This window comes from Heptranchias perlo, chromosome 25, assembly GCF_035084215.1.
Source record: "Heptranchias perlo isolate sHepPer1 chromosome 25, sHepPer1.hap1, whole genome shotgun sequence".
Classification (NCBI taxonomy): Eukaryota; Metazoa; Chordata; class Chondrichthyes; order Hexanchiformes; family Hexanchidae; genus Heptranchias; species Heptranchias perlo.
Window position 1 is genome coordinate 46,617,907 of NC_090349.1, and position 22,633 is coordinate 46,640,539.

A 22,633-nucleotide genomic window follows, 5' to 3' on the forward strand; every position below is an offset into this window, starting at 1 on the left:
AGGCGGCCTGAGGCGGGCCTTTTTGTGCGGATAACAATTTTTTTATTAAGGGAAGGTATTAAGTTAGGGTGAGGGACAGAGCGGCCATTTAAATTGATGAAGGTTTTGGGCGCTCAGACTATAAGGGGTTGAAAAATTGTGTGTTCTTCAAACCGGAGTTGAATTTGTAGCTTTTTATTTGCTATTCCTTTGGTAAATTATTTGCAGTAGAAATGGGTAAAAAGAATATTTGTTATTTTATGTAATTTCTGTTGCCGTTATATGTGACCGGCGCCATCTGGTGGCCGACGGGCGGCGCTGCAGCTTGTTCGCTTTTTAAAAAAGTGTTTGTTGTTTCGAGTAAATACGGTAATTTTCAAAATGGCGGAGCCGTTGCGCTAGTAGGCCCCGGACCAGCTTCCCGGCAGGAAAGCGAGCCGCCCCTCCCCTCCCCGCCCCGCCCGGTGTTACTGCGCTCCTTCACAATGCGGTGAGCTTTCTCAACATGTTTTAATCCTTCAGGGAAAACCAAGGCCGCGGCTCCAAGGCCGGAGAAAAAAAGCGGCGGAGGCAAGGCCGCGGCGGCGAAGGAGAACCAGCGGGCCATGAACGAGGTACGTGTGGCGGGGGGCGGGGGGCGGGGGGGGGGGGGGGGAAGGGAGGCCCGGCACCCGAGGCCCGTCACCGAACCCCCGGGCTTCTCGCTTCATTTAAAGCCCTGGGTGTTGAACGCACCGTTTCCTCGCTCCCCTGAATGAGGAGAGGCCGATAAACAATAAATAAATAAATAAATTTAACTTTCTATTTAATGATACTTATTTTAAAAAGCATTTAATGTGAACCGAGGGTGAGCGATTTACAAGCTGCTGTGTCTCAGGTGATTGACATTATTTGACTATTATTGCTGCTTTTAAACTTTTTTAAAAAGGGTGCAGTTATTAATCATAATTAAAAACAAAAGAATCATAAAACCAGCGTTAAAAGCATAAATATAATTGGTCATCTTCAAGAAGAGTTGAGTTTGTAAAATTAACTTTTAAAATAATGAAGTTTTACTTCTGATATTTTGCCCCTTTTTGAAGAAGATTTCTGGGGTTGGCATTTATCGCCCGTCTGCTGATTGCCCTGCGAATGGTGGCGGTGGGGACCACCACCTCGACCTGCTACAAGCGCCCGCCTGTCACTGCGGCCGAGCTCCCTCGGCCCACAGCCAGGCTGCTGCTTTGCTGCATGGGGTGTGGGCTCGGAGTGGGATGAGCTGCCCCGTCAGCTTCTTCCCTTCCTTCTCCAGCAGGAGCGTCTCGCCATCACAATGCAGGACACCCCATGACAGCTCTCTCTTCCCGACCTCTGCCCAGTCCCTTAGTTCAGTTCATGCCCCCAGGCAAGTGATTTTGTTTTATACTGAAATTACATCGATTTAAGCATCAAGGAGTGCTGTTGATTTTTGTCTGATTGCACTTCTGTGGGGTTTCTTTTTCTGTTAAAGGTGACGTAGTTGTTAAAATGACAGGCAGATACAAGTAAGAAAGTTATTTTTGAGTTGTAAAGCATGTTAGTTGGGAGGAGAATCCGGTATTCAATTACTTACAAATGCTCATATCACGGAAGTTTCCTCACCACCTCAAAGTAGCTTAATAACTGAGTAGTTTTTGGTTATTTCATATTTCTTTCATGGAAAAATATGGGAATGTGTACAGTGTGAGTTTTAAATGCAGAATTACTGGGGCAGATTAGCATTTAAACTCTTGGAATACAAATTCATTACTTCTGGGCTAAAATACTAGTTAAAGCAAAAAACCCAGCTCTTGGATTCTCCACTTCCCATTGATAGTTCATGGCACAGTACTTTCTGCTTCATTCTTTGGGCTGCAAAAATTATAAATGCTCATTAAAATTCACTTTTTTGGTGTTTTAAAATGGGATGTCCCACCTAGCCATGTGTGGTAACTCCTCCATACCCTAGTAACCAAGTCTGATCTTTGCTTGTTTACAAACAACGATGCCTATCGGCTGTGACTTTCATGTTCCAACCAATATCTAATTGATCAAGATGGTCATTTAGTCGGCCTTAGTGGGCATTTAGCTCATTGTTATTTGGGAGACCTTGCATGCAAATTATCTGTCACGTTTGCCCACATGAAAGCATTTAAAAGTAATTTGTTGGCTGTAAAGCACTTTGGGACGACCTGAGGACATGAAAGGCGCTATGACTGCAGACTCTTTCCCTTTCTTCCTAACCAATGTATGTGTTTCAACAGGAGAATGTGCACGCTAAATCAAAGATCCTTCATCGCTTGAGCCCTGCAAAAACCCCTGCTCCTCGTGCCCCACTTCAAGATGAAAACTCTGTTGCTTCAAATAATCAAATGAAGTCCCAAGTCAAATGTACTGTAAAATGTGAAATGCAGAAAGAGGAAGGAGGTACGTGAGGTTAACAGCTGCGGATGATTCAGGAGTGTTTCTGTAAAGAAAGCAAACACAGCTGTTGTTTCAAAAATGCCTTGTTTTTAATTTACTGTAAAGCTATAATGGTTGTTGCAGGACATCAAAGCCAGTGTTGCTTAGTGGGGCTAATAATTACAGATACACTATATAAATACTGAAATAAATAGCATGGACGACTTAAATTGGGATCTGGGCAATCGTTGAAGTCAGGATGCTGTTGGGAGTGGGAGATGTTAGCCAGGACCACTTGGCTCCAGACCTCATTACAGACTTGGTCCAAACATGGACAAAAGAGCTGAATTCCAGAGGTGAGATGAGAGTGACTGCCCTTGACATCAAGGCAGCGTTTGACTGAGTGTGGCACCAAGGAGCCCTAGTAAAATTGAAGTCAATGGGAATCGGGGAAAACTCTCCAGTGGCTGGAGTCATACCTAGCACAAAGGAAGATGGTCGTGGTTGTTGGAGGCCAATCATCTCAGCCCCAGGGCATTGTTGCAGGAGTTCCTTAGGGCAGTGTCCAAGACCCAGCCATCTTCAGCTGCTTCATCAATAATCTTCCCTCCATCATAAGGTCAGAACTGGGGATGTTCGCTGATGATTGCACAGTGTTCAGTTCCATTCGCAACCCCTCAAATAATGAAGCAGTCCGAGCCCGCATGCAGCAAGACCTGGACAACATCCAGGCTTGGGCTCATAAGTGGCAAGTAACATTCGCGCCAGGCAATCACCATCTCCAACAAGAGAGTCTAACTACCTCCCCTTGACATTCAACGGCATTACCATCACCAAATCCCCCCACCATCAACATCCCGGGGGTCACCATTGACCAGAAACTTAACTGGACCAGCCATATAAATACTGTGGCTACAAAAGCAGGTCAGAGGCTGGGTATTCTGCGGCAAGTGACTCACCTCCTGACTCCCCAAAGCCTTTCCACCATCTACAAGGCACAAGTCAGGAGTGTGATGGAATACTGTCCACTTACCTGGATGAGTGCAGCTCCAACAACACTCAAGAAGCTCAAAACCATCAAGGACAAAGCAGCCCGCTTGATTGGCACCCCGTCCACCACCCTAAACATTCACTCCCTTCATCACCGGCACACAGTGGCTGCAGTGTGTACCATCCACAGGATGCACTGCAGCAACTCGCCAAGGCTTCTTCAACTGCACTTCCCAAACCCGCAACCTCTACCACGTAGAAGGACGAGCAGCAGATACATGGGAACAACACCACCTGCACGTTCCCCTCCAAGTCACACACCATCCCGACTTGGAAATATATTGCCGTTCCTTCATCGTCACTGGGTCAAAATCCTGGAACTCCCTTCTTAACAGCACTGTGGGAGAACTGTCACCACACGGACTGCAGTGGTTCAAGAAGGCAGCTCACCACCACCTTCTCAAGGGCAATTAGGGATGGGCAATAATTGCCGGCCTCGCCAACGATGCCCACATCCCATGAACGAATTTTTAAAAAAAGCTTTCTATCACGACAGATGTAATGTCATTATTCTGATTTATTCTGAGTTGAATGAAGAAGACTTAAGTTGCGTGGCCTATAGTTTTGCCTGCTGCGTACTCTGCAGTGATGGTGCATTAATAATGGTCTGAGACTGGTTGCTGAGCGTGGCTTTCAGCCAGGCCTGCCTTGTGTATGCTGCTTGGCTTGAACTGCAATTCTCCTGCGTGGGAGAGAGCTCCAGTTTAAAATTCAAACATCCCGACAGTGAGAGCCTGAACTCTAACCACTTAAATAAATCTGTTCCAACTTGATTTTAAAAGTGCCTGGGAGATCCAAAGAGCTCTACAGCATTTTGAAACCCAGTTCAAACCCAAGTGGAAGATCGGAAAAGGAGTGGGCCATTCAGCCCCTCAAGCCTGTTCCGCCTTTCAATTAGATCCTGGCTGATCTGTATCTCAACTCTATATCCCTTGATTTCCTTACCTAACAAAAATCTATTACTCTCAGTATTAAAAGCTCCAATTGACCCCCAGTATCCATAGGAGAGAGTTCCAGATTTCCACTACCTTTTGTCTGGAAAAATGCTTCCTGTTTTCATTCTTGAATGGCCTAGTTCTAATTTTTAAGATTGCGCCATCTTGACCTCAATTCCTCCTCCAGAGGAAATAGTTTCTCTGTATCTACCCTGTCAAATCCTTTTATGATATTAAAGAGCTCAATTAGTGGTTTTGTGCGACTTCTCTCCAGAGTTGGGTTAGGCTTTGGCTCCAGTTATACTGTAACATGAGCTCCTCAAGGAAGTGGAACAACTTTGGAGCAGTGCTAAACAGAAATAGTACGCCATACATTCCTCATCTTAGTAAAGTACTTCACAGTCAAATACCCAACTGTGTTCCTTAACATAACCGTGTAGGATTTGTGAGTAGGCTTATCGGGCAGATTTCCAGCTGGTTATCTGTCCACCTATTCACACACTTATTTATTCCAACAAGACTCCACTGGCTGATGGTGTATCAGACTGGAGCAGGGACACAGTGATTCATGGCGATAAACTGGTGACCGTGGTCTGTTGTGGGGGAGGGGAGGGCTGGAGGTAGACTTTGTTACCTCTACCTTGTGTTGGTTAATGATTTGTACGAGCTTGGAGATATACATCTCGGTGTAACCTCACCTATTAAAACTTACACTAACTGCTTCAGAAGTTCTCCAGACACAGCAAGGACTGAGGGAAGTTACAAAGTTACCGGCTTCGTCCTAGAAGTGACTTTAGATTTAGCCTTTTGCAACGAGAAGAAATTAGCCAAAAGAAGTGTAGTTTCTGCTTTCTATGTTTGTTCTGATATTTTGGAATTTTTCTTTCACCATTTACTTTCCTCACTCAATCCAAGAACTGTTGAGAAATAATAACTAGGATTTGAATGATAACTGAGACTTTGCTTGTGTTTCAATTTCTAACGTCTGTGCTAAACGTTGGGGCCACTAACCAGAGTCACTATTCCTGGAAATAGTAATTCTAGGTTAGGTTTAGTCTCGTCTCTTTCCCATTTTAGTCATAGTCTTGATAAGAGATTTGGTCCTTATCTTAGTTCTGCTGACAAAAACATACAGCTGATTACTGAGAGCAAAACTGTGCATTTTGAATTGGTCCTTTAATTTATTTAGGCTTGTAATTTTAATAAATCTGTTGTTTTTGCAGATGAACAAAACCTTTGCGTGTTCGATGCTGACAGTTCCACTAAGTCCAGTAAGGAGCCGAACAGTGAGAGAAACGTGGCCAGCGAGGAAGGAGCGGAGACTGCAGCAACTGTTCCCCACACCGGCTGTGAAATCGCTAAAAAGAAGTCCACTGCTCAGCCTTCTGTGGGCAAGAATGATGCTAAAACAAACGCAAAATATGTTCGGAGGAAGGGTAAAGGGAAACCTCCGAGCCGCACACCGTAAGTTTATCTATTCATGATGATGCTGTTTGTCCTCTGCTGTGTTTGAGCTTTTTTCTCTCCAGCGAAGGGCACAACTTCGAGGTGTTTTTTTTAAAATGATGAGGTCTCGATAGAGTAGATACGGTGAAACTGTTTCCACTGGTAAGAGGGTCAGTAACCAGAGGGGACAGATTTATGGTAATATGGGGCAATGAGAATTTTTTTTTACGCAGCGAGTTGTTATGATCTGGAATGCGCTGCCTGAAGGGGCAGTGGAAGCAGATTCAATAATAACTTTCAAAAATTTACAGGGCTATGGGGAAGTAGCAGGAGAGTGGAACTAATTGGATAGCTCTTTCAAAGAGCCAGCACAGGCTCAATGGGCCGAATGGTTGTCTCTGCTGTATCTACGATGATGTGCCCATTATCCCATTATTGATGAGAGTCTGGACAGTGTGTGTTGATCGGCAGCTCACCAGAGTGGGGCTTCGTTGTTAGCCTGCTCCTATTTTCACCCAACATCTACACACGCCCACTTTGAAGCAGGACGGTCACTGGGTAGCGAGCAGGAGTAGGAACCCTGGCTGATATTTTCCCCCTCACTAGCTGCAAATACTAAGGCCAGTTGGAGCTCCCTGGCTGAAATCGGATGACTCAGCGCAGATCACGGACCAGATCTGGGTTCTGTTTGGCTGAGGGGAAGTCATTCTTGTTTAATTATTTAGCAGATGGAGGGAGTGACTTAAACACCTATTTGGCTGGATTTCTCTCTCTCTCTGGCTGCCATCCTACAATGACTGTTTTTCCTCTGACTGTTTTCTCCTTTAAGCAAATTTTTCCTTTTTTGTTTTTCCCCCCCCCCCCCCACCCCCGATCAGTGCGAAAAGCCCAGCAGGCCAGTATCACAAGGTCACTGATTACTATCCTATTCGAAGGAGTTGTAGGAAGTGTGAAGGGCAACTGAAGGTAAATCTTTATTTGGAACTCATGGTGTGGCACAAGAGGTCGGGTCCTAATTTAAAGTCACATGTGTCGGCCTCCGTGCCGCTGGGATGGGATGTCAGTTTGTGTCTGCGATTTCCCCACGTGTTAAGTTCCCAGACTTGGCTTAATTGACCAGGAGCTGCCCACAGACAGATGGAAATCTGTGGCTGCGCTGCTCTGAATCGCTTTGTGCTCTTATATTGCCAGAGGTTTGCTCGTGCCCCTGGGCCAGAGCTTCAGGCGGGGCAGTATCGAAATAATTTCTGGGAAAGATGCAGGTTTTGAACCTGACCCCAATCGACGGCCAATGCTTGCATGTTTGTGAGATTTGGATTTCTCTATCCTTTCGGTGTCTGGGAGTTTGAATTGTAGTTTTGTTTTTATGGATCATCTGTCACAGCTTTCAGTCAGCTTCCCCCAGGGAGGGTGCTTCCGGCCACTGCCTGATTTTGCCGGGGAGAGCGGTTAGGAGTTCGGTGCAGTGATGTTGAGGGAGTGGGTCCTACCACTTCCATCTCCATTTACACAAAGGTTCATTTAATAACGCTGATGTGCATCCTCGCACTGTGCCTTGCGGCAACCTCTTACCCCCCACTCCCCGGCCTATTGCATTGCAGTGATCCCTCGGCCTTTCACAGTGCTACTCTTGTGTGGGATCATAGACACACGTGGGTCTTTGTGATGGTGGGGCTGGAGCAACATATACTGCCTGTAACCTGCACATTGAAAACAGACTGGCATTTGAAACTCAAAAGACCCAGTGACTCAATCTGCTTTCTTTTCCAATAGTCGGAAGAGAAGAAAATAATCGATGAACTGATTCAGAATGCGAAAGAAGAAGGAATGAAGGTACAGTTAAAATGCTGAAAAGTGTGACGTTAAAAGTTGACCTGCCCAGGGATCCGGGTGGTGGTGGTGCAATGGGCTGGACTCTCGCCATTCACCTCTGGGTCATGGGTTCAAACCTAGCCCAGATTGATGGGATGCCAGCGTGTGTGCTAGCTGTAAGGGCGATATGTGAAAGCAGTTTGGCCCATTATCTATTTTGGGTTTGGGCCTGCACAAAACTGGTACTAATTGCCATTCTCCGGTACCTGGGGACAGTTGGTTTTGGGGATGGCAAATGCTGCACTGGTGCAATAATGGGCAGGGTGCTGTCCTGAAGTTGGGGCTGAAACACGTCACAAGAGGTAACGTAGAGGGAGCTTTACTCTGCACCCACCTGCTTGACGCTGATTCTCTGTGTGTGTGTGTGTGTGTGTGTGTGTGTGTGTGTGTATTTTAACCTTTTTTTGTGTGTTTATTGGTAAATGATAATATGTAAAGCAGGTTGTTCGAGTGTTTTTGATCTTTGAGTGTTTCACTTCCTTGGTTACTGAATGGTGGGAGATGTTTGTTAAGTAAATATCCACGTGTGAAGTATATTTACCTGGATTGTGTGTGAGGTGTTTTCTACTAAAATTAGTGCATGTGGTCAAATAGTGTCGCCTGTGGCGAGTCAGCGATTTCTATCGGATAACCCTGTTCTAACTGTGTCCATTCTGATAGGTTGGTGTAATTGACGGGAAAGGTCGTGGAGTGATGGCTACAAAGCCGTTTAAACGCGGAGAGTTTGTGGTGGAGTACCACGGGGAGCTCATTGAATTTACAGCCGCCAAGGACCGAGAGGCTAAGTATGCACAAGATCCCTCGACTGGCTGCTACATGTACTACTTCCAATACCTCAGTAAAACTTACTGGTGAGCCCTCCATCCTGCACTCGCTGTCTGTGTCCTTGTGTATTTGTTGGCCTTTTCTCCTTCCCTCGTGGTTGGATCAACACAAGTACGCCGTGCTCGCACTACATCTGCTGAATTCACTCGGGCAGCGCTGTTTCTATTTCGAATATATTAAAAATCTTGTATCTGCACGTACTTGCTGCCAAGTATTTCCGTTATAAATTCCTATGTCCACATTTATAATGGAACCTGCCTTTGTAAACTTGTCACAGTGTAATTACACCCATTTGACACAGATGATTATTTTATTCGTTCATTCTTTCCTTATTTGTATATTTTCATTTTAAAAAATGACATTTACATAGGCAGTTTCCTACCTAAAATGTGGACAGTCGAATTTAGAATAAAAATAAGGACGGCATGTATTACTTGAAAATGGGGGCTGACTTATGCCTGCAGGCCCTGGTCCAATTATCCCCTGCCCTCTAACCTGCTTCACCTGAAGACCACACTTGGTTGTCATTCCCTGGGGTAATTTTGACTTTTATCGTTGCGCGGTGTAAATCGGGCACGGTGTGAAGCAGCCAGCCAATTCGCTGTCGCCCAATTTCTGCTGGACTATGTGCCGATGATTGTAGGAACAGGAGTAGGCCGTTTAGCCCCTCGAGTCTGTTCTCAAGAGATTGTGGCTAATCTGTGACCCACCTTAGCCCCATATCCCTTAACACCTTTGGTTAACAAAAATCTATCAATCTCAGATTTAAAAGTTGACCTGCCTGGGGATCCGGGTGGTAGTGCAACAATTGAGCTAGCATCAGCTGCCATTTGCAGAAGAGAGTTCCAAACTTCTACCATCCTTTGCATGTAGAAATGTTTCCTAACTTCGCTCCTGAAAGTCCTGGATCTAGTGACGTACAATTTTCCAATCTGAAGGAACGGTTCCTGAATCGAGAGACCTTTGGAAGATTATAGTTAGGGCATCTGCAATGTTCTCACCTACTTCCTTTTAAAACCCTGGGATGGAAACCATCTGGTCCTGGGGATTTATTACTCTTTAGTGCCATTATTTTCTTCATTACTGTTAATTTGCTTACGTTAATTGTGGCAAGTCCCTGTCCCTGATTCAAAATTAGTTTCCTTGGGGTGTCTGGCATGTTATCCTCTTCCTCTACTGTAAATACTGATGCAAAGTAATTACTTAACATGTCCGCCATTTCCTTATTTTCATTTACAATATTAACTATCAGTTTTTAGTGGATTGTTTCATCAGAACATTCATTTTGACAGTTTTTGTTTTTAAGACGAAGCAGCTTTGGTCTGTATTACTCTGTTTGTCGGGATGTCACCTCTGCCTCATCTGTAGGTATCATCTCGAGACCAGCAGCTGAAATTGCTGGGGAATCGTGCACGAGTCCAGGTCGACTGCTGTGTCACATTATCCCGCCGTCTGCCAAATGTTTTTATCACCTTTTTTGAGGGGTAGTTTTTTCTCTTTTTTAATATATTGTTTAAAGTTTAAATGTAACTTTTTTTAGCGTGGATGCGACAGCAGAAACTGCCCGCCTTGGCCGGCTGATCAACCACAGCAAGAATGGGAACTGCCAGACCAAGTTACATGACTTCAACGGGAAGCCACACCTTATACTTGTCGCCTCGCGAGACATCGAAAAGGGCGAGGAGCTGCTTTATGATTACGGAGATCGAAGTAAGGCCTCGATTGCAGCCCATCCCTGGCTGAAGCAGTGAGCCAAACTTCAGGTTTTTTTTAAAAAAAAGAAAGAAAAACTGTTTAAAGTATTTGGTTTGATGCTTGCTATAACGGGCATTTAATCATAACCACCAACACAGGCTACTGGATTCTATGAGAAGCACAGAGGAGGTGGTCTTGCATCATTGGAACTTTTATATCTTAATGCTTTTGTATATTTTGTACACAGGTGTGCTTTAGGAGCTTGCAGTCATGAGGCAAGTTATGTTTTTTATATAAACTATTTCAGAATGTCCAGCTGTTGTACAGTTTTCGCAGCTTAGGTCTACTTTTGTGCTCTGCGTTAGAAATTTACTTTGCATATTTAAAAATCGAATGGTATCATTTATAAAGTCATGAACCATTTTTAGAAAGCCTCCATATGCTGGATAATGAACTTGGTGAATCTCTTCCAACTGCGATTGGACGTTTTGAAATACTAAGTATTAACGTTTGATTGCGTTAGCTGAGATTCAGTTTTAAAGCAGGGCTTCACAGCACATGCCTGTACCTCTGTTGTAAACAGCTATTTAAAGTTTGTATACAGAAGCTTCATGTTGAAGAATATTTAAATAAACTCTGTGACTTAATTGCATTGCAGCAGTGTTTTGGTTCTTAGTTTTAATGGAGAGTTAGGAGATGTACTGTAGCTGGAGTGGGTTCCACACATTCCACCCCACAGACTTGGGTTTGAATATGTCCCCAGTGGGACAATGATGGTCTCCTCCCTCTGCCAGCTGTGACGAGCCAGCGTCAAAAGGGGTTTGGCAATCTTAATCCAGTTCTTGGTGGCGTGGCATGGATTGTCTGCATAAATCTGCCTTCTCGGACAGTCGAAAAGGATGGATTGTTACACTGGTGTGTTAGTGGGTGCCCTTCCGGTCTGGCTAAGTGATGCTGGAGGAGAGTGAGGGAGCCTTACTCAGCAACGTGCGGTGTTATACTGGACCTTGGGGAGCCTGGGTGACCAGAATGGAATACACTCCGATGTATGCTTCATTGCCTCAACGGGGAACCAAGCCATTTGGTGCAACTTAAGCTCAGCAACTAATTATAATGTGGCCTTTGTGGTGATCCAGTCTATCCATCCACCTCCCTAAAGAGAGCTCGTGGAAACACTCGGCATAGAGCTTGTTTCAGTGTCTTCCACCGCACTGGAATTGAACGCTGTAGTTTATTCGCAGGTGCTATCCGTGTTGCTGAATGATCAAATGATGTACTTCTGAGGAAAGCTGCCTTGCTAGTTTTAATTACTGTTTAACTAACTTTGTGCTTTTTTAAAAAAAAATTCTCGGGATATGGGCATCGCTGGCAGGGTCAGCAAGGTAGCGGGACGTCTTGACCTGTTGCAATTAGGGATTTGATACAACTGAGTGGTTTGCTAGACCACTTCAGAGAGCAGTTAAGAGTCGACCATGTTGGTGTGGGACTGGAGTCAAATGTCGGCCCAGACCAGGTAAGGACGGCAAGTTTCCTTCTCTCAAAGAACATTAGTGAACCTGTTGGGTTTTTATGACAATCTGATATCTTCATGATCACTTTCACTGATGCCAGCTTTTTACTTCCAGATTTTTTTAACTGATGTTTTTTCATTGAAATGTAACAAACGTCCATGACCTGCTTGAATTCTACATGTGCTGACGTGTCATCTTATTAATGTGATGAAAGATTAATCTATATTGTGCAGTGAGGGGTTTGTGCACTGAGATGAGTAGGGTCAAACACAATGGGGGTAACGGCTGGTAACAGTGGTGTAAATTCTGCAGGTATATTCGAATGTATGTTCACTAAGTCTATTTCTTCAGGGTGAAACACTTTGACCCATTAGATAAATAGAAACTTCAGCTCATGCTTGAAAGTCTCAGTGTCAAAGGAGAAGTAGAATGAACTGATTGAATGCAGCTGCTCTGTGATTAAGGGCTCAGAGAATTCATAATCTTAAAGATTTCCCTTGTCTGGGTCTGGATGATGAACAGATAGAACATGTTAAAAACTTCCTGCTGAATATAAAAGTCTCTGATTTCACTTGAGAAATCTATTTTATTGTGGTCTTCATCTTTCCTTCTTTTGTTTGGCATCCTTAGAGCAGAGAAGGTTGAGAGGAGATTTGATAGAGGTGTTCAAAATCATGAGGGGTCTAGATAGAGAGCAGCTGTTCCCATTGGCGGAAGGGTCGAGAACCAGAGGACACAGATTTAAGGTAACTAACATAAGAAATGGGAGCAGGAGTCGGCCATACAGCCTCAAGCCTGCTGCGCCATTCAATCAGATCATGGCTGATCTTCAACCTCAACTCCACTTTCCTGCCCAATCCCCATATCCCTTGATTCCTCTCGAGTCCAAAAATCTATCCATCTCAGCCTTGAATATACTCAATCACTCAGCATCCGCAGCCCTCTGGGGTAGAGAATTCCAAAGATTCACAACCCTCTGAGTGAAGAAATTCCTCATCTCAGTCTTAAATGGCTGACCCCCTTATCCTGTGACTATGCCCTCTGGTTCTAGACTCTCGAGCCAAGGGAAACAAACTCTCAGCATCTACCCTGTCCAGCCCCCTCAGAATCGTGTATGTTTCAATGAGATCACCCCTCATTCTTCTTAACTCCAGAGAGTATAGGCCCATTCTACTCAACCTCTCCCCATAGGACAACCCTCTCATCCCAGAAATTAATCCAATGAACCTTTGTTGCACCCCCTCCTTAGATAAGGAGACCAAAACCTTGCAGTACTCCAGGTGAGGACTCACCAAAGCCCTATACAATTGTAGTAAGACTTACTTACTCTTCTACTCCTACCCCTTGCAATAAAGGCCAACATGCCATTTGCTTTCCTAATTGCCTGCTGTACCTGCATGCTAACTTATTGTGTTTCATGTACATCCATGTCTCTCTTGACACCAACATTTAATAATTTCTCACCATTTTTAAAGAAGAAATTTTGTTTTTCTATTCTTCCCACCTGAGTGAATAACCTCACATTTCCCCACATTGTACTCCATCTGCCACCTTGCCCACTCACTTAATCTGTCTATATCCCTTTGCAGACTCTGTGTCCTCCTCACAGCTTACTTTCCCACCTAGCTTTGTATCGTCAGCAAACTTGGATACATTACACTCAGTCCCTTCATCCAAGTCATTAATATAGATTGTAAATAAATGAGGCCCAAGCACTCTTTCTGGTATGTTTTTTGTGTCTTCCACTGTGAAGACAGATATAAAATATTTGTTTAACGCATCCGCCAATTCCTGATTCTCTGTTATAATTTCTCCTGTCTCAGCCTCTAGGGGACCAATGTTTTTTTTCTACTCTCTTCCTTTTAACTTGTGGAAGCTCTTACAATCCATTTTTATATTTCTTGCTAGTTTACTTTCCTATTCTAATTTTTTGGTCATCCTTTGCTCAGTAACCCTGAGGATCCTTCCAATCCTCAGGGTTACTACTCTTCTTGGCAACATTATAGGCCTCTTTTAATCTAATATTATCCTTAACTTCTTTAGTTAGCCACGGGTGGATCACGTGTCCCGTGGAGTTTTTATTTCTCAATGGAATGTATATTTGTTGAGAATATTGAAATATCTCTTTAAATGTTTGCCATTGCTTTTCAGCCATCATATCCTTTAATTTAATTTCCCAATCTACCTTAGCCAACTCAACCCTCATACCTACGTAATTGGCTTTATTTATGTTTAAGACTCTAGTTTCGGATTTAAGTACATCACTCTCAAACTCAATGTGAAATTCATATTATGATCACTCTTCCCCAGAGGATCTTTACTGTGAGATTACTAAACCCTGACTCATTACAAGATCTAAAATAGCCTGTTCCCTGGTTGGTTCCATGATGTATTGCTCTAGGAAACGGTCTCGAATGCATTCCATGACCTTGTCCTCCAAACTACCTTTGCCAGTTTGATCTGCCCAGTCTATATGCAGGTTAAAGTCCCCCATGATTGCTGCATTACCTCTGTTACAAGCTCCTATTATTTCTTGATTAATACTGTGTCCAACAGTATAGCTACTATTGGAGGGGCCTATAAACTACTCCCACCAGTGTTTTCTGCCCCTTGTTATTTCTTTTTTCCACCCAGACCGAATCTACTTCCTGATCTTCCAAGCCAAGATCCTTTCTCACCACTCAACCAAAGGCGACATGAGGAAATTCTTTTTTACGCAGTGAATGGTTATGATCTGGAATGCACTGCCTGAAAGGGTGGTGGAGGCGGATTCAATTGTGGCTTTCAAAAGGGAATTGGATAAATACTTGAAGGAAAAGAAATTACAGGGAAAGGGCGGGGGAATGGGACTAGTTAGTTTGCTCTTGCAAAGAGCTGGCACGGGCTCGATGGGCCAAATGGCCACCTGTGCTGTAACCATTTTGTGATTCTATGATCCTAACAAGTATCCTGTTTATAGTTTGAAGCTGCACATTATGATATTCTACTTTCTATGTAATTATTTGTGATTAGATTATCTCTTTCCCCAAAAGACTGGATTCTGAGCCAGTTGAAATTTTCAAGACTGAGATTGATATATTTTTGTTGGGTAAGGGTATCAACAGATATGAAACAGGCAGGTAAAGTGAGTTGAGGTACAGATCAGCCATGATCAAATTGAATGGCGGAATAGGTTAGAGGGGCTGAATGGCCTCCTCCTGTTCCTATGACACCCCTCACCCTGGCACCAGACCGAGTGGGACTCGCGGTTACGGTCTACGGCGTGCTAGCTTTGCGTCTGATTATGGAATCTCCAAATGCAACTTTCCCCTCTGCCCCCACCCTTGGTAGCCCAGTGTTGATCAGGACTACCCTCCCCCAAGTCACTCTTGATCTCATTGCTATTTAATGGAGCAGAAACAATTTACATTCCCAGCTACATTGTAAATCAGTATAATTAGCAGCATTTTAGAGAAATTAAGCATTTTTAATAGTCAACTAAATACACATTTTAATTTTTTTTTCAGAATTATAATCCAACTCTACTTTGTTTTACTCTGTCTCTGAGCACTGTCATTGGGATTGAATTTATACAAAATTGTAAAATAATGCAAAATTATTCCAAGGTTCTGAACAAGACGAAGTGTTCAAGTAACTTAATCCCAGGTGGTTTAATTGGGTTCGTAGCACAGACACAATGGGCCGAATGGCCACCTACTGTGCTGAATGATTCTGATTCCTTCACATTCGAATAATTTTCTTGTCCACCTTCAGAGGTTTATTTGAAGTTAAGCTCACATTCAAAACTCTGGAGCTGTAATTACAAGAAACATGCATTAATGTTGTGCAATTTCTGAAAAATCCATACACCTGAATCAGGAAGTTCTTCACAAAGAGTGATCAATAAATGCAGTGGGCTTCCTGATAGCAGTGGGGGTAGAAACAAGGGAATTGTCTGAGAGACAAATCGAATGCCCTGATGGGGGGACTGTAGGATGGATGACTTGAGATGGGCTGAAAGGACAATCACAGGAGGAAGACCAATCATCTTGTTAGTGGCCCCAATTTGGATTCAAATTATTTAGAAGCCCATTCTGTTGCCAATTAACAAAAATCAATTCTTTCTGAAAAAGTATTTTGATTTTGCAAACTATTTTCAAACATTAAGTGTCTTTTCCAAATGAAAATCTGTAACTATTGAAGAGAAAAAACATTAGATCACAGCCATGTATTTCCACAATGGTACTGTGCCAGCTCATTGACTGTGAAATCCATCCTAACCCAAATGAATAAACCATCCAGTGATTCGAAGCCAATTTTTCCAAGTGCTGATTTGTTGCTGAGGTAGTCAGTGCCTAGTACAACCATTATTTGCAAGTTATTTGCAAGTCAAGTTATGTTGAAGATTTTTTTTTGCTTATTGAAGTCTATAGTACAGTCAGTTCCATTTTCTATTGATATAAATGACTTGGACATATCAACAAGTGAAATCTGTTAATGCTAAATTAGGGGTCCTAGAAAACTGAGGAAGAATGCAGGAATACATAACCAGTTAGTGGAGTGGGCAGAAAGGTGGCAGATGCAGTTTATTGCAGAGAAATGTGGAAAAAGACTAGTGAAAGGAAATGTACCTCAAATGGGGAGATTCTTGATGGAGGAACAAAGACATCTAGAGATTTGGATAGCTGGATCTTTTAAAGATGAGAGTGCCAGTAGAAAAGGCCATTAAAAGGCAGATGGGATTCTAGGTTTTTATACAAGGGGGCATTGAATATTGAAGCAAGGAAGAGATAGAGTTTGAGGGAGATATTAGTTCGGTAATAGTTGGAGTATTGTGTGCAGTTTTGGACACCCCATTATAGGAAGGCAATTAAAACCATGGAAAAGGGACAGTGAAGATTTTGCTGGAATGATTGTTTTCACACTGGAACAGAGAGGATGAAGTAGAATCTGATTTAAGATACCAAAAGGTTTGGGAGGGAAATAGTGAGAGATTGTTTCCACTGGTTAGCGAATCAGTAACAAGGGGGGTACATACTGAGGATTGTCACGAGAGGAATGAAGGGAAGTTAGAATTTGTTTTCACAAAGACCCTGATAAGAACATAAGAAATAGGAGCAGGAGTAGGCCACACGGCCATTCAATCAGATCATGGCTGATCTTTGATCTCAACTCCGCTTTCCCGCCCGATCCCCATATCCCTTGATTCCCTTAGAATCCAAAAATCCATCTATCTCAGCCTTGAATATATTCAACGACTGAGCATACAAAATATTTGTTTAATGTCTCTGCCATTTCCTTATTCCCCATTATAATTTCTCCTGTCTCAGCCTCCAGGGGACCAACGTTTACTTTTGCTACTCTCTTCCTTTTTACATACTTGTAGAAGCTCTTACAATCCATTTTTATATTTCTTGCTAGTTTACTTTCATATTCTATTTTCTCCCTCTTTATCAATTTTTTGGTCGTCCTTCGCTGGTTTCTAAAACTCTCCCAATCCTCAGGCTTACTACTCTTCTTCGCAACATTATAAGCCTCTTTTAATCTTATACTATCCTTAACTTTTTTAGTTGGCCATGGATGAATTACTTTTCCCATGGTTTTCATTTCTCAATGGAATGTATATTCATTGAGAATATTTAAATATTTCTTTAAATATTTGCCGTTGCTTTTCAGCCGTCATACCCTTTAATTTAATTTCCCAATCAACCTTAGCCAACTCGCCCCTCATACCTATGTAATTGGCTTTATTTAAGTTTAAGACTCTAGTTTCGGACTTAAGTACGTCACTCTCAAACTCGATGTGAAATTCTTCCATATTTTGATCACTCTTCCCCAAAGGATCCTTTACTGTGAGAATAATTAACCCTGTCTCATTATACAATACAAGATCTAAAATAGCTTGTTCCCTGGTTGGTTCCACAACGTATTGTTCTAGAAAACTGTCTCGAATGCATTTCATGAACTCGTCCTCCAGACTGCCTTTGCCAATTTGATTTGCCCAGTCTATATGAAGTTTAAAGTCCCCCACGATTACTGCATTTCCTTTGTAACAAGCTCCTATTATTCCTTGATTAATACTCTGTCCAATGGTATTGCTACTAATAGGGGGCCTTTAAACTACCCCCACCAGTGTTTTCTGTCCCTTGTTATTTCTTATTTCCACCCAGACTGATTCTACTTCCTGATCCTCCGAGCAGAGATCCTTTCTCACCACTGTCCTTATCTCTTCCTTTATTATTCGGGCTACACCCCCTCCTTTTCCATTTTGTCTGTCTTTTCGAAATGTCAAGTACCCTGGAATATTTAGTTCCCAACCTTCGTCACCTACAACCATGTCTCTGTCATGGCCACTGGATCGAACCCATTTATCTTTATTTGTGCAATTAATTCGTCTATCTTGTTGCGAATGCTCTGTGCATTCAGATAAAGAGCCTTTAATTTTAACTTTTTACCATTTTTCGCTGCTTTGATCTTATTTGCTGATGCACTGACCTGCTGTGTATTTCCAGCGGTTTCTGTTTCTATTTCAGATTTCCAGCATTTGCATTTTTTAAAGCTCACTGTTAAACTTCATCTGGAGACAGCAATATACTTTAGAAATCTGAACAAGCAGATAAATGCAAGTTTTTCTACCATAAGTATTTTCTGTTGGTTTTGGCTGCATTGAATAGTTGAGCGAATTATTAAATGGGGTGTTGGACAAAGATTTAGCAATTAGTTCTTGCTTACCAACAACTTCTAGAATTCCCAGATCAAAATATAACTTTTCTTGGTAATTCAGTTGTACGTGTGTGAAGTTGTGACTGTACATGGGAGGATACTTGACTCGTGTTCCATGTGATTGTAGCTTCCCATGGAATTGTCCCCATAGTAAACACCCAATTACAACTGGATACGATGATACCATCTACTCACATTCTGGTAGGTGTAGTTTATCCATTTCCATCGCTAGTACTCGGTTCATTGTCAATCTCCACAACCTGAGACTCGTCTCGAGCGATGATTCCACTGAGACAAGTACATGGACGTCACCTCAACAGAATTGACTAAAGATTAATTCACTGTGCTATGTGACTGAAGCATGCAGGTAACTAACTGTCTGTTAAAAGTGACATCTTTTGTACTTGTAAACATGAATCCCAATCGCAAAACACATTAGAAAACTATTTTCTACTGGTATTCTCTCCTTTAAAGATCCATGTATCTAAATTCCTCGATCTCTCTGTCCCTTCACTCAGAAATTGGCAGCTCAATATATTGCTAAATAACATAGTGGCCCCATCTCAACTGAACTCCAACAAATGATAAACAAGTACCATGACTTATATTAAATTGGAAAATTTTTAAATTATTCATTCTCAGGATGTGGGCGTCGCTGGCAAGGCCGGCATTTATTGCCCATCCCTTATTGCCCTTGAGAAGGTGGTGGTGAGCCGCCTTCTTGAACCGCTGCAGTCCGTGTGGTGAAGGTTCTCCCACAGTGCTGTTAGGAAGGGAGTTCCAGGATTTTGACCCAGCGACGATGAAGGAACGGCGATATATTTCTAAGTCGGGATGGTGTGTGACTTGGAGGGGAACGGCAGGTGGTGGTGTTCCCATGTGCCTGCTGCCCTTGTCCTTCTAGGTGGTAGAGGGCGGTGGTTTGGGAGGTGCTGTCTATTAGATTTGCACCATGTGGTTAATGATCTTGTCCATTGGATGTGATAACTGCACACTCATGCACGTTTTTCCAGCGGGGGTTACTGGATAGTGATGAGCAGGAATCCTGGTCAACTTCCCCTCCTCAGGAGATGGCGGTGAAGACACTTTGCACAGTTCCATTGGCACTGATCAGAGCACCAGCTTTCCATCAACCCTATTCATCAAAATCTGCTCGGTTATACAAAATTAAACAAACCCAGGTGTTCACTCAGAAAGGTATTAAAATAAATATCCTGCAGCTGAGAAAGTAACAAAAGAACAATTTGTAGTTGATAGCGATGGAATTCGGGACATGGGGCTATGGAGCAGGGAACCAGGCAGTGGAAGAGCATTAAAGAGTCATTTGTTTCTTCAGGAGTGGTTAATGATTCTCACTTACGTACAACATGAACGATTATGTTAGAGAAAGTACTAGCCGGGACAGACAGTAACAGTGTCACAGGTTTTTCCCTTCAGGGCCTGTGTTCCAATCTAACCAAATAATCATTGATCAAAAACCACGGATGCTGGAAAATCTGAAATAAAAACAGAAAATGCTGGAAACACTCAGCAGGTCAGTTAACTTCTGTGGAGAGAGAGAATCAGAGTTAACAGATCAGGTCGATGACCTTTCATCAGAATGGTTGAAAGGTCATTGACTGGAAACATTAGTAATAATGAACGTTGACTGCAGCAAGAATATCTCCTGAGGTTGTGCCCACCTTTTGTAACACTGGAGTTCTTCTTGTGTAACAAGTAGTTGAGCTTTAAGATAATTGCGTTCCTGCAGCACCTCTCTCAGTTCTTGTAACGTGAACCGTGGACGATTTGAGTTCTTCAGATCTATGAGAAGCTTGTCAGGCCCAACACTTTGCTGCAAACGGAAATCAAACTTTAAACTGATGAAAACGCCACGTGAAAACTCATCAGCACAGGAGGACTGGTCAGCGGCAGGTCCCGCGCACAACCCAACGGAGGACTGGTCAGCGGCAGGTCCCGCGCACATCCCAACGGAGGACTGGTCAGCGGCAGTCCCGCGCGCGTCCCAACGGAGGACTGGTCAGCGGCAGTCCCCGCGCACGTCCCAACGGAGGACTGGTCAGCGGCAGGTCCCGCGCGCATCCCAATGGCTGGGTAGAAAACTGAGCAGGTAGTTTATTCAAACAAAGCAAGGAGACATTTAACATTAAAAATGTTACATCTATCGGGACAGGTACTCACTAAAACATAGGAGTCTTAGACTGTCAACTAGAAAACCCAATTCTGAATCCCAATCTTAGTTGGCAGTCACAGTCAGGGTTTCTAGAGATAATAGGAGTGCCAGGTTTGGCCAGATTGTCTCAAGGCAGGAGCAGAAACTCACCAGGGTGGTATTGTTTACCCTGCCACTTAACCATGTAGCCCGAGTGGATGAGCAGTGACATTTGTGGAGATGTCTCTGTTCTGGATCATTCTAGCCTTTGGGTCCCAACCAAGAAGGAGAATGTGGATGAAGGGTGCTGACTTCAGGGGTGGAAAAGAAGTATAATATATTTTTTAAGGTGTTAAAGGATATTTAGATATCCATCTATTTAAGATAATTGCCAAAAGAACCAGAGGGGAGATGAGGAGAATTTTTTTTACACAGAGTTGTGATGATCTGGAAAGGGCGGTGGAAGCAGATTCAATAATAACTTTCAAAAGAGAATTGGATAAATACTTGAAGGGAAAAGATTTTCAGGGCTATGGGGAAATGGCAGGGGAATGGGTCGAATTGGATAGCTCTTTCAAAGAGCCAGCACAGGCAGGATGGGCTGAATGGTCTGTGCTGTATGAGTCTATGATATACAGACAAAAGACTTGCCTCTCCATCACACCTGAGGTGTCACGTTTCCAAGTGTCAAAGGTATATATAAAATAAGAAGGAAGCCAGTTATATCCTGTTTTTTTAACCTTTTCATAACCTGGATTTATGTCCAAGATTAAAAGCCAGGAATTTACAAGCAGCTGCCAATCTACAGAAATCAGTCAGCAATCAGCCAGTTTAGACTACTTCCCTTCTCCTCCCCCCCCCCCCCCCCCCCCCCCCACACACACACACAGAGGAATGGCTTTAAAGGGACAGGCCAGGTTAAGGCTCCTCTACTTCAGCAGTGAAATATTGTAACCGGGGCCCAGATCCTGTACTATCCACGAGCAATGCCACAGGGGATCAGCTAGTAATAATTGAAAATTTTAAAATCCATACATACCTCTTCCTCTGTGTCACTGGCTTTATTCTGAAGTTCTCCAATAAGTCTTTCTGCTTCTGTTTTAAGATTGTCTCGCTCGAGTTTTAGTTCTTCCACAGTCAGGTTATATTTGTTTACTGACGTTTCAAACATTTCTAAAACTCTGAGGACTTTGAACTGCAATTCAGAAATTGCACATGAACTTTGCGAGCTGCTAATTTTCATTAACTGATGGCCAATAACGTAGGACATGTCATAGACATCTTCCACAGTCAGCTCGAATGGATCTTTATCAAAGGCTGAACTGGATCCAGTCTCCATCTCCTCCACTCTTTCACCGATCTCAAGTTACAGGAAGTGCAATTGAAACAAAACCAAAGCACTGATCCGTGTTAAACATTCACTACAATTTTTACAGATAATAACGTCGTTTGGAGAAGTAACTTTTTTTGTATCCAGTCACAAAACTCTTTTCACACGATCACCTGAGCGATTTTCCCCCCTTGACTTCCTTATTCCTTTACTGAAAGTTCACGTCAGTGGAAGCAGGCGGGATGGAACCTTTTGTTGACTGGCTTAGACTGAGGAGTTGTGTTGATGCCAGTTGCCTGGTAACAGAGGTTGGAGAGAAGGGGTTGGATTTCCTCAGGTGAAGGTTACAGACGAGACATGATTAGGTCCAAAGTCCCTTCCAGCACAACACATCTGAGTTTCAGCACTTTCTATCCCTGTCACCTGTCACAGTCCAGAGGTCACACTTCAAAGTGTCAAAAGTTTAAAAAGAAAAAGGAAGTAATTTCAAGCCGTCTTTTTCTGACCTGGAAATGGAAACTTACAATCACCACCTGGTAATTTGCAAACTTTCCTCAGCAAGCAGCAATTAACCTGTGTTTAACCTCAGGACCAATGTAGACCACCTTCCCACTAGGTGGGCTAAGCAGTGACTTTAAAGGGACAGACCATGTTATCAGCTAAGGATTATAAACGTGCTCCAGACCCCAGACTATCTGTGCGTGTTATCATGGGAGGTATTTTGGAATAAAATAAT

At 43.1% G+C, this 22,633-nt stretch overlaps 2 protein-coding genes across 3 annotated transcripts; one reads left to right on the plus strand and one right to left on the minus strand.

Moving 5' to 3' along the window:
* The first annotated feature begins 351 nt into the window (after positions 1-351).
* Positions 352-10,849, plus strand: kmt5aa (lysine methyltransferase 5Aa). Its single transcript, XM_068006231.1, has 7 exons — positions 352-593; positions 2,241-2,403; positions 5,588-5,828; positions 6,689-6,776; positions 7,584-7,643; positions 8,343-8,533; positions 10,048-10,849. Exons 1-7 carry the CDS (start codon positions 585-587, stop codon positions 10,256-10,258), a joined length of 963 nt encoding a protein of 320 aa, XP_067862332.1. The 5' UTR covers positions 352-584; the 3' UTR covers positions 10,259-10,849.
* A 4,342-nt stretch (positions 10,850-15,191) lies between these two features.
* Positions 15,192-22,370, minus strand: rilpl2 (Rab interacting lysosomal protein-like 2). Of its 2 annotated transcripts, XM_068006343.1 has the most exons (4): positions 21,607-22,370; positions 20,098-20,249; positions 18,611-18,703; positions 15,420-15,506 (listed from the first exon to the last, which is right to left on the minus strand). In XM_068006343.1, exons 1-3 carry the CDS (start codon positions 21,904-21,906, stop codon positions 18,628-18,630), a joined length of 528 nt encoding a protein of 175 aa, XP_067862444.1. In that variant the 5' UTR covers positions 21,907-22,370; the 3' UTR covers positions 15,420-15,506; positions 18,611-18,627. The 2 variants fall into 2 exon arrangements, with proteins under 2 accessions (XP_067862445.1, XP_067862444.1); XM_068006344.1 differs by lacking the exon at positions 18,611-18,703 and having other exon boundaries at positions 15,192-15,506.
* Positions 22,371-22,633: the final 263 nt, after the last annotated feature.

Bases quoted from the DNA above. Each gene is read 5' to 3' on its own strand.
- kmt5aa (XM_068006231.1), top strand. The intron at 5,829-6,688 runs GTAAGTTTATCT...ACCCCCGATCAG, and splicing joins AAACCTCCGAGCCGCACACC to TGCGAAAAGCCCAGCAGGCC. The intron at 6,777-7,583 runs GTAAATCTTTAT...CTTTTCCAATAG, and splicing joins AGTGTGAAGGGCAACTGAAG to TCGGAAGAGAAGAAAATAAT.
- rilpl2 (XM_068006343.1), bottom strand. From the start codon at position 21,906: ATGGAGACTGGATCCAGTTCAGCCTTTGATAAAGATCCATTCGAGCTG. The intron at 20,250-21,606 runs GTATGTATGGAT...TTCCGTTTGCAG, and splicing joins CCAGTGACACAGAGGAAGAG to CAAAGTGTTGGGCCTGACAA. The intron at 18,704-20,097 runs GTGGGCACAACC...TACTTGTCTCAG, and splicing joins GAACTCCAGTGTTACAAAAG to TGGAATCATCGCTCGAGACG.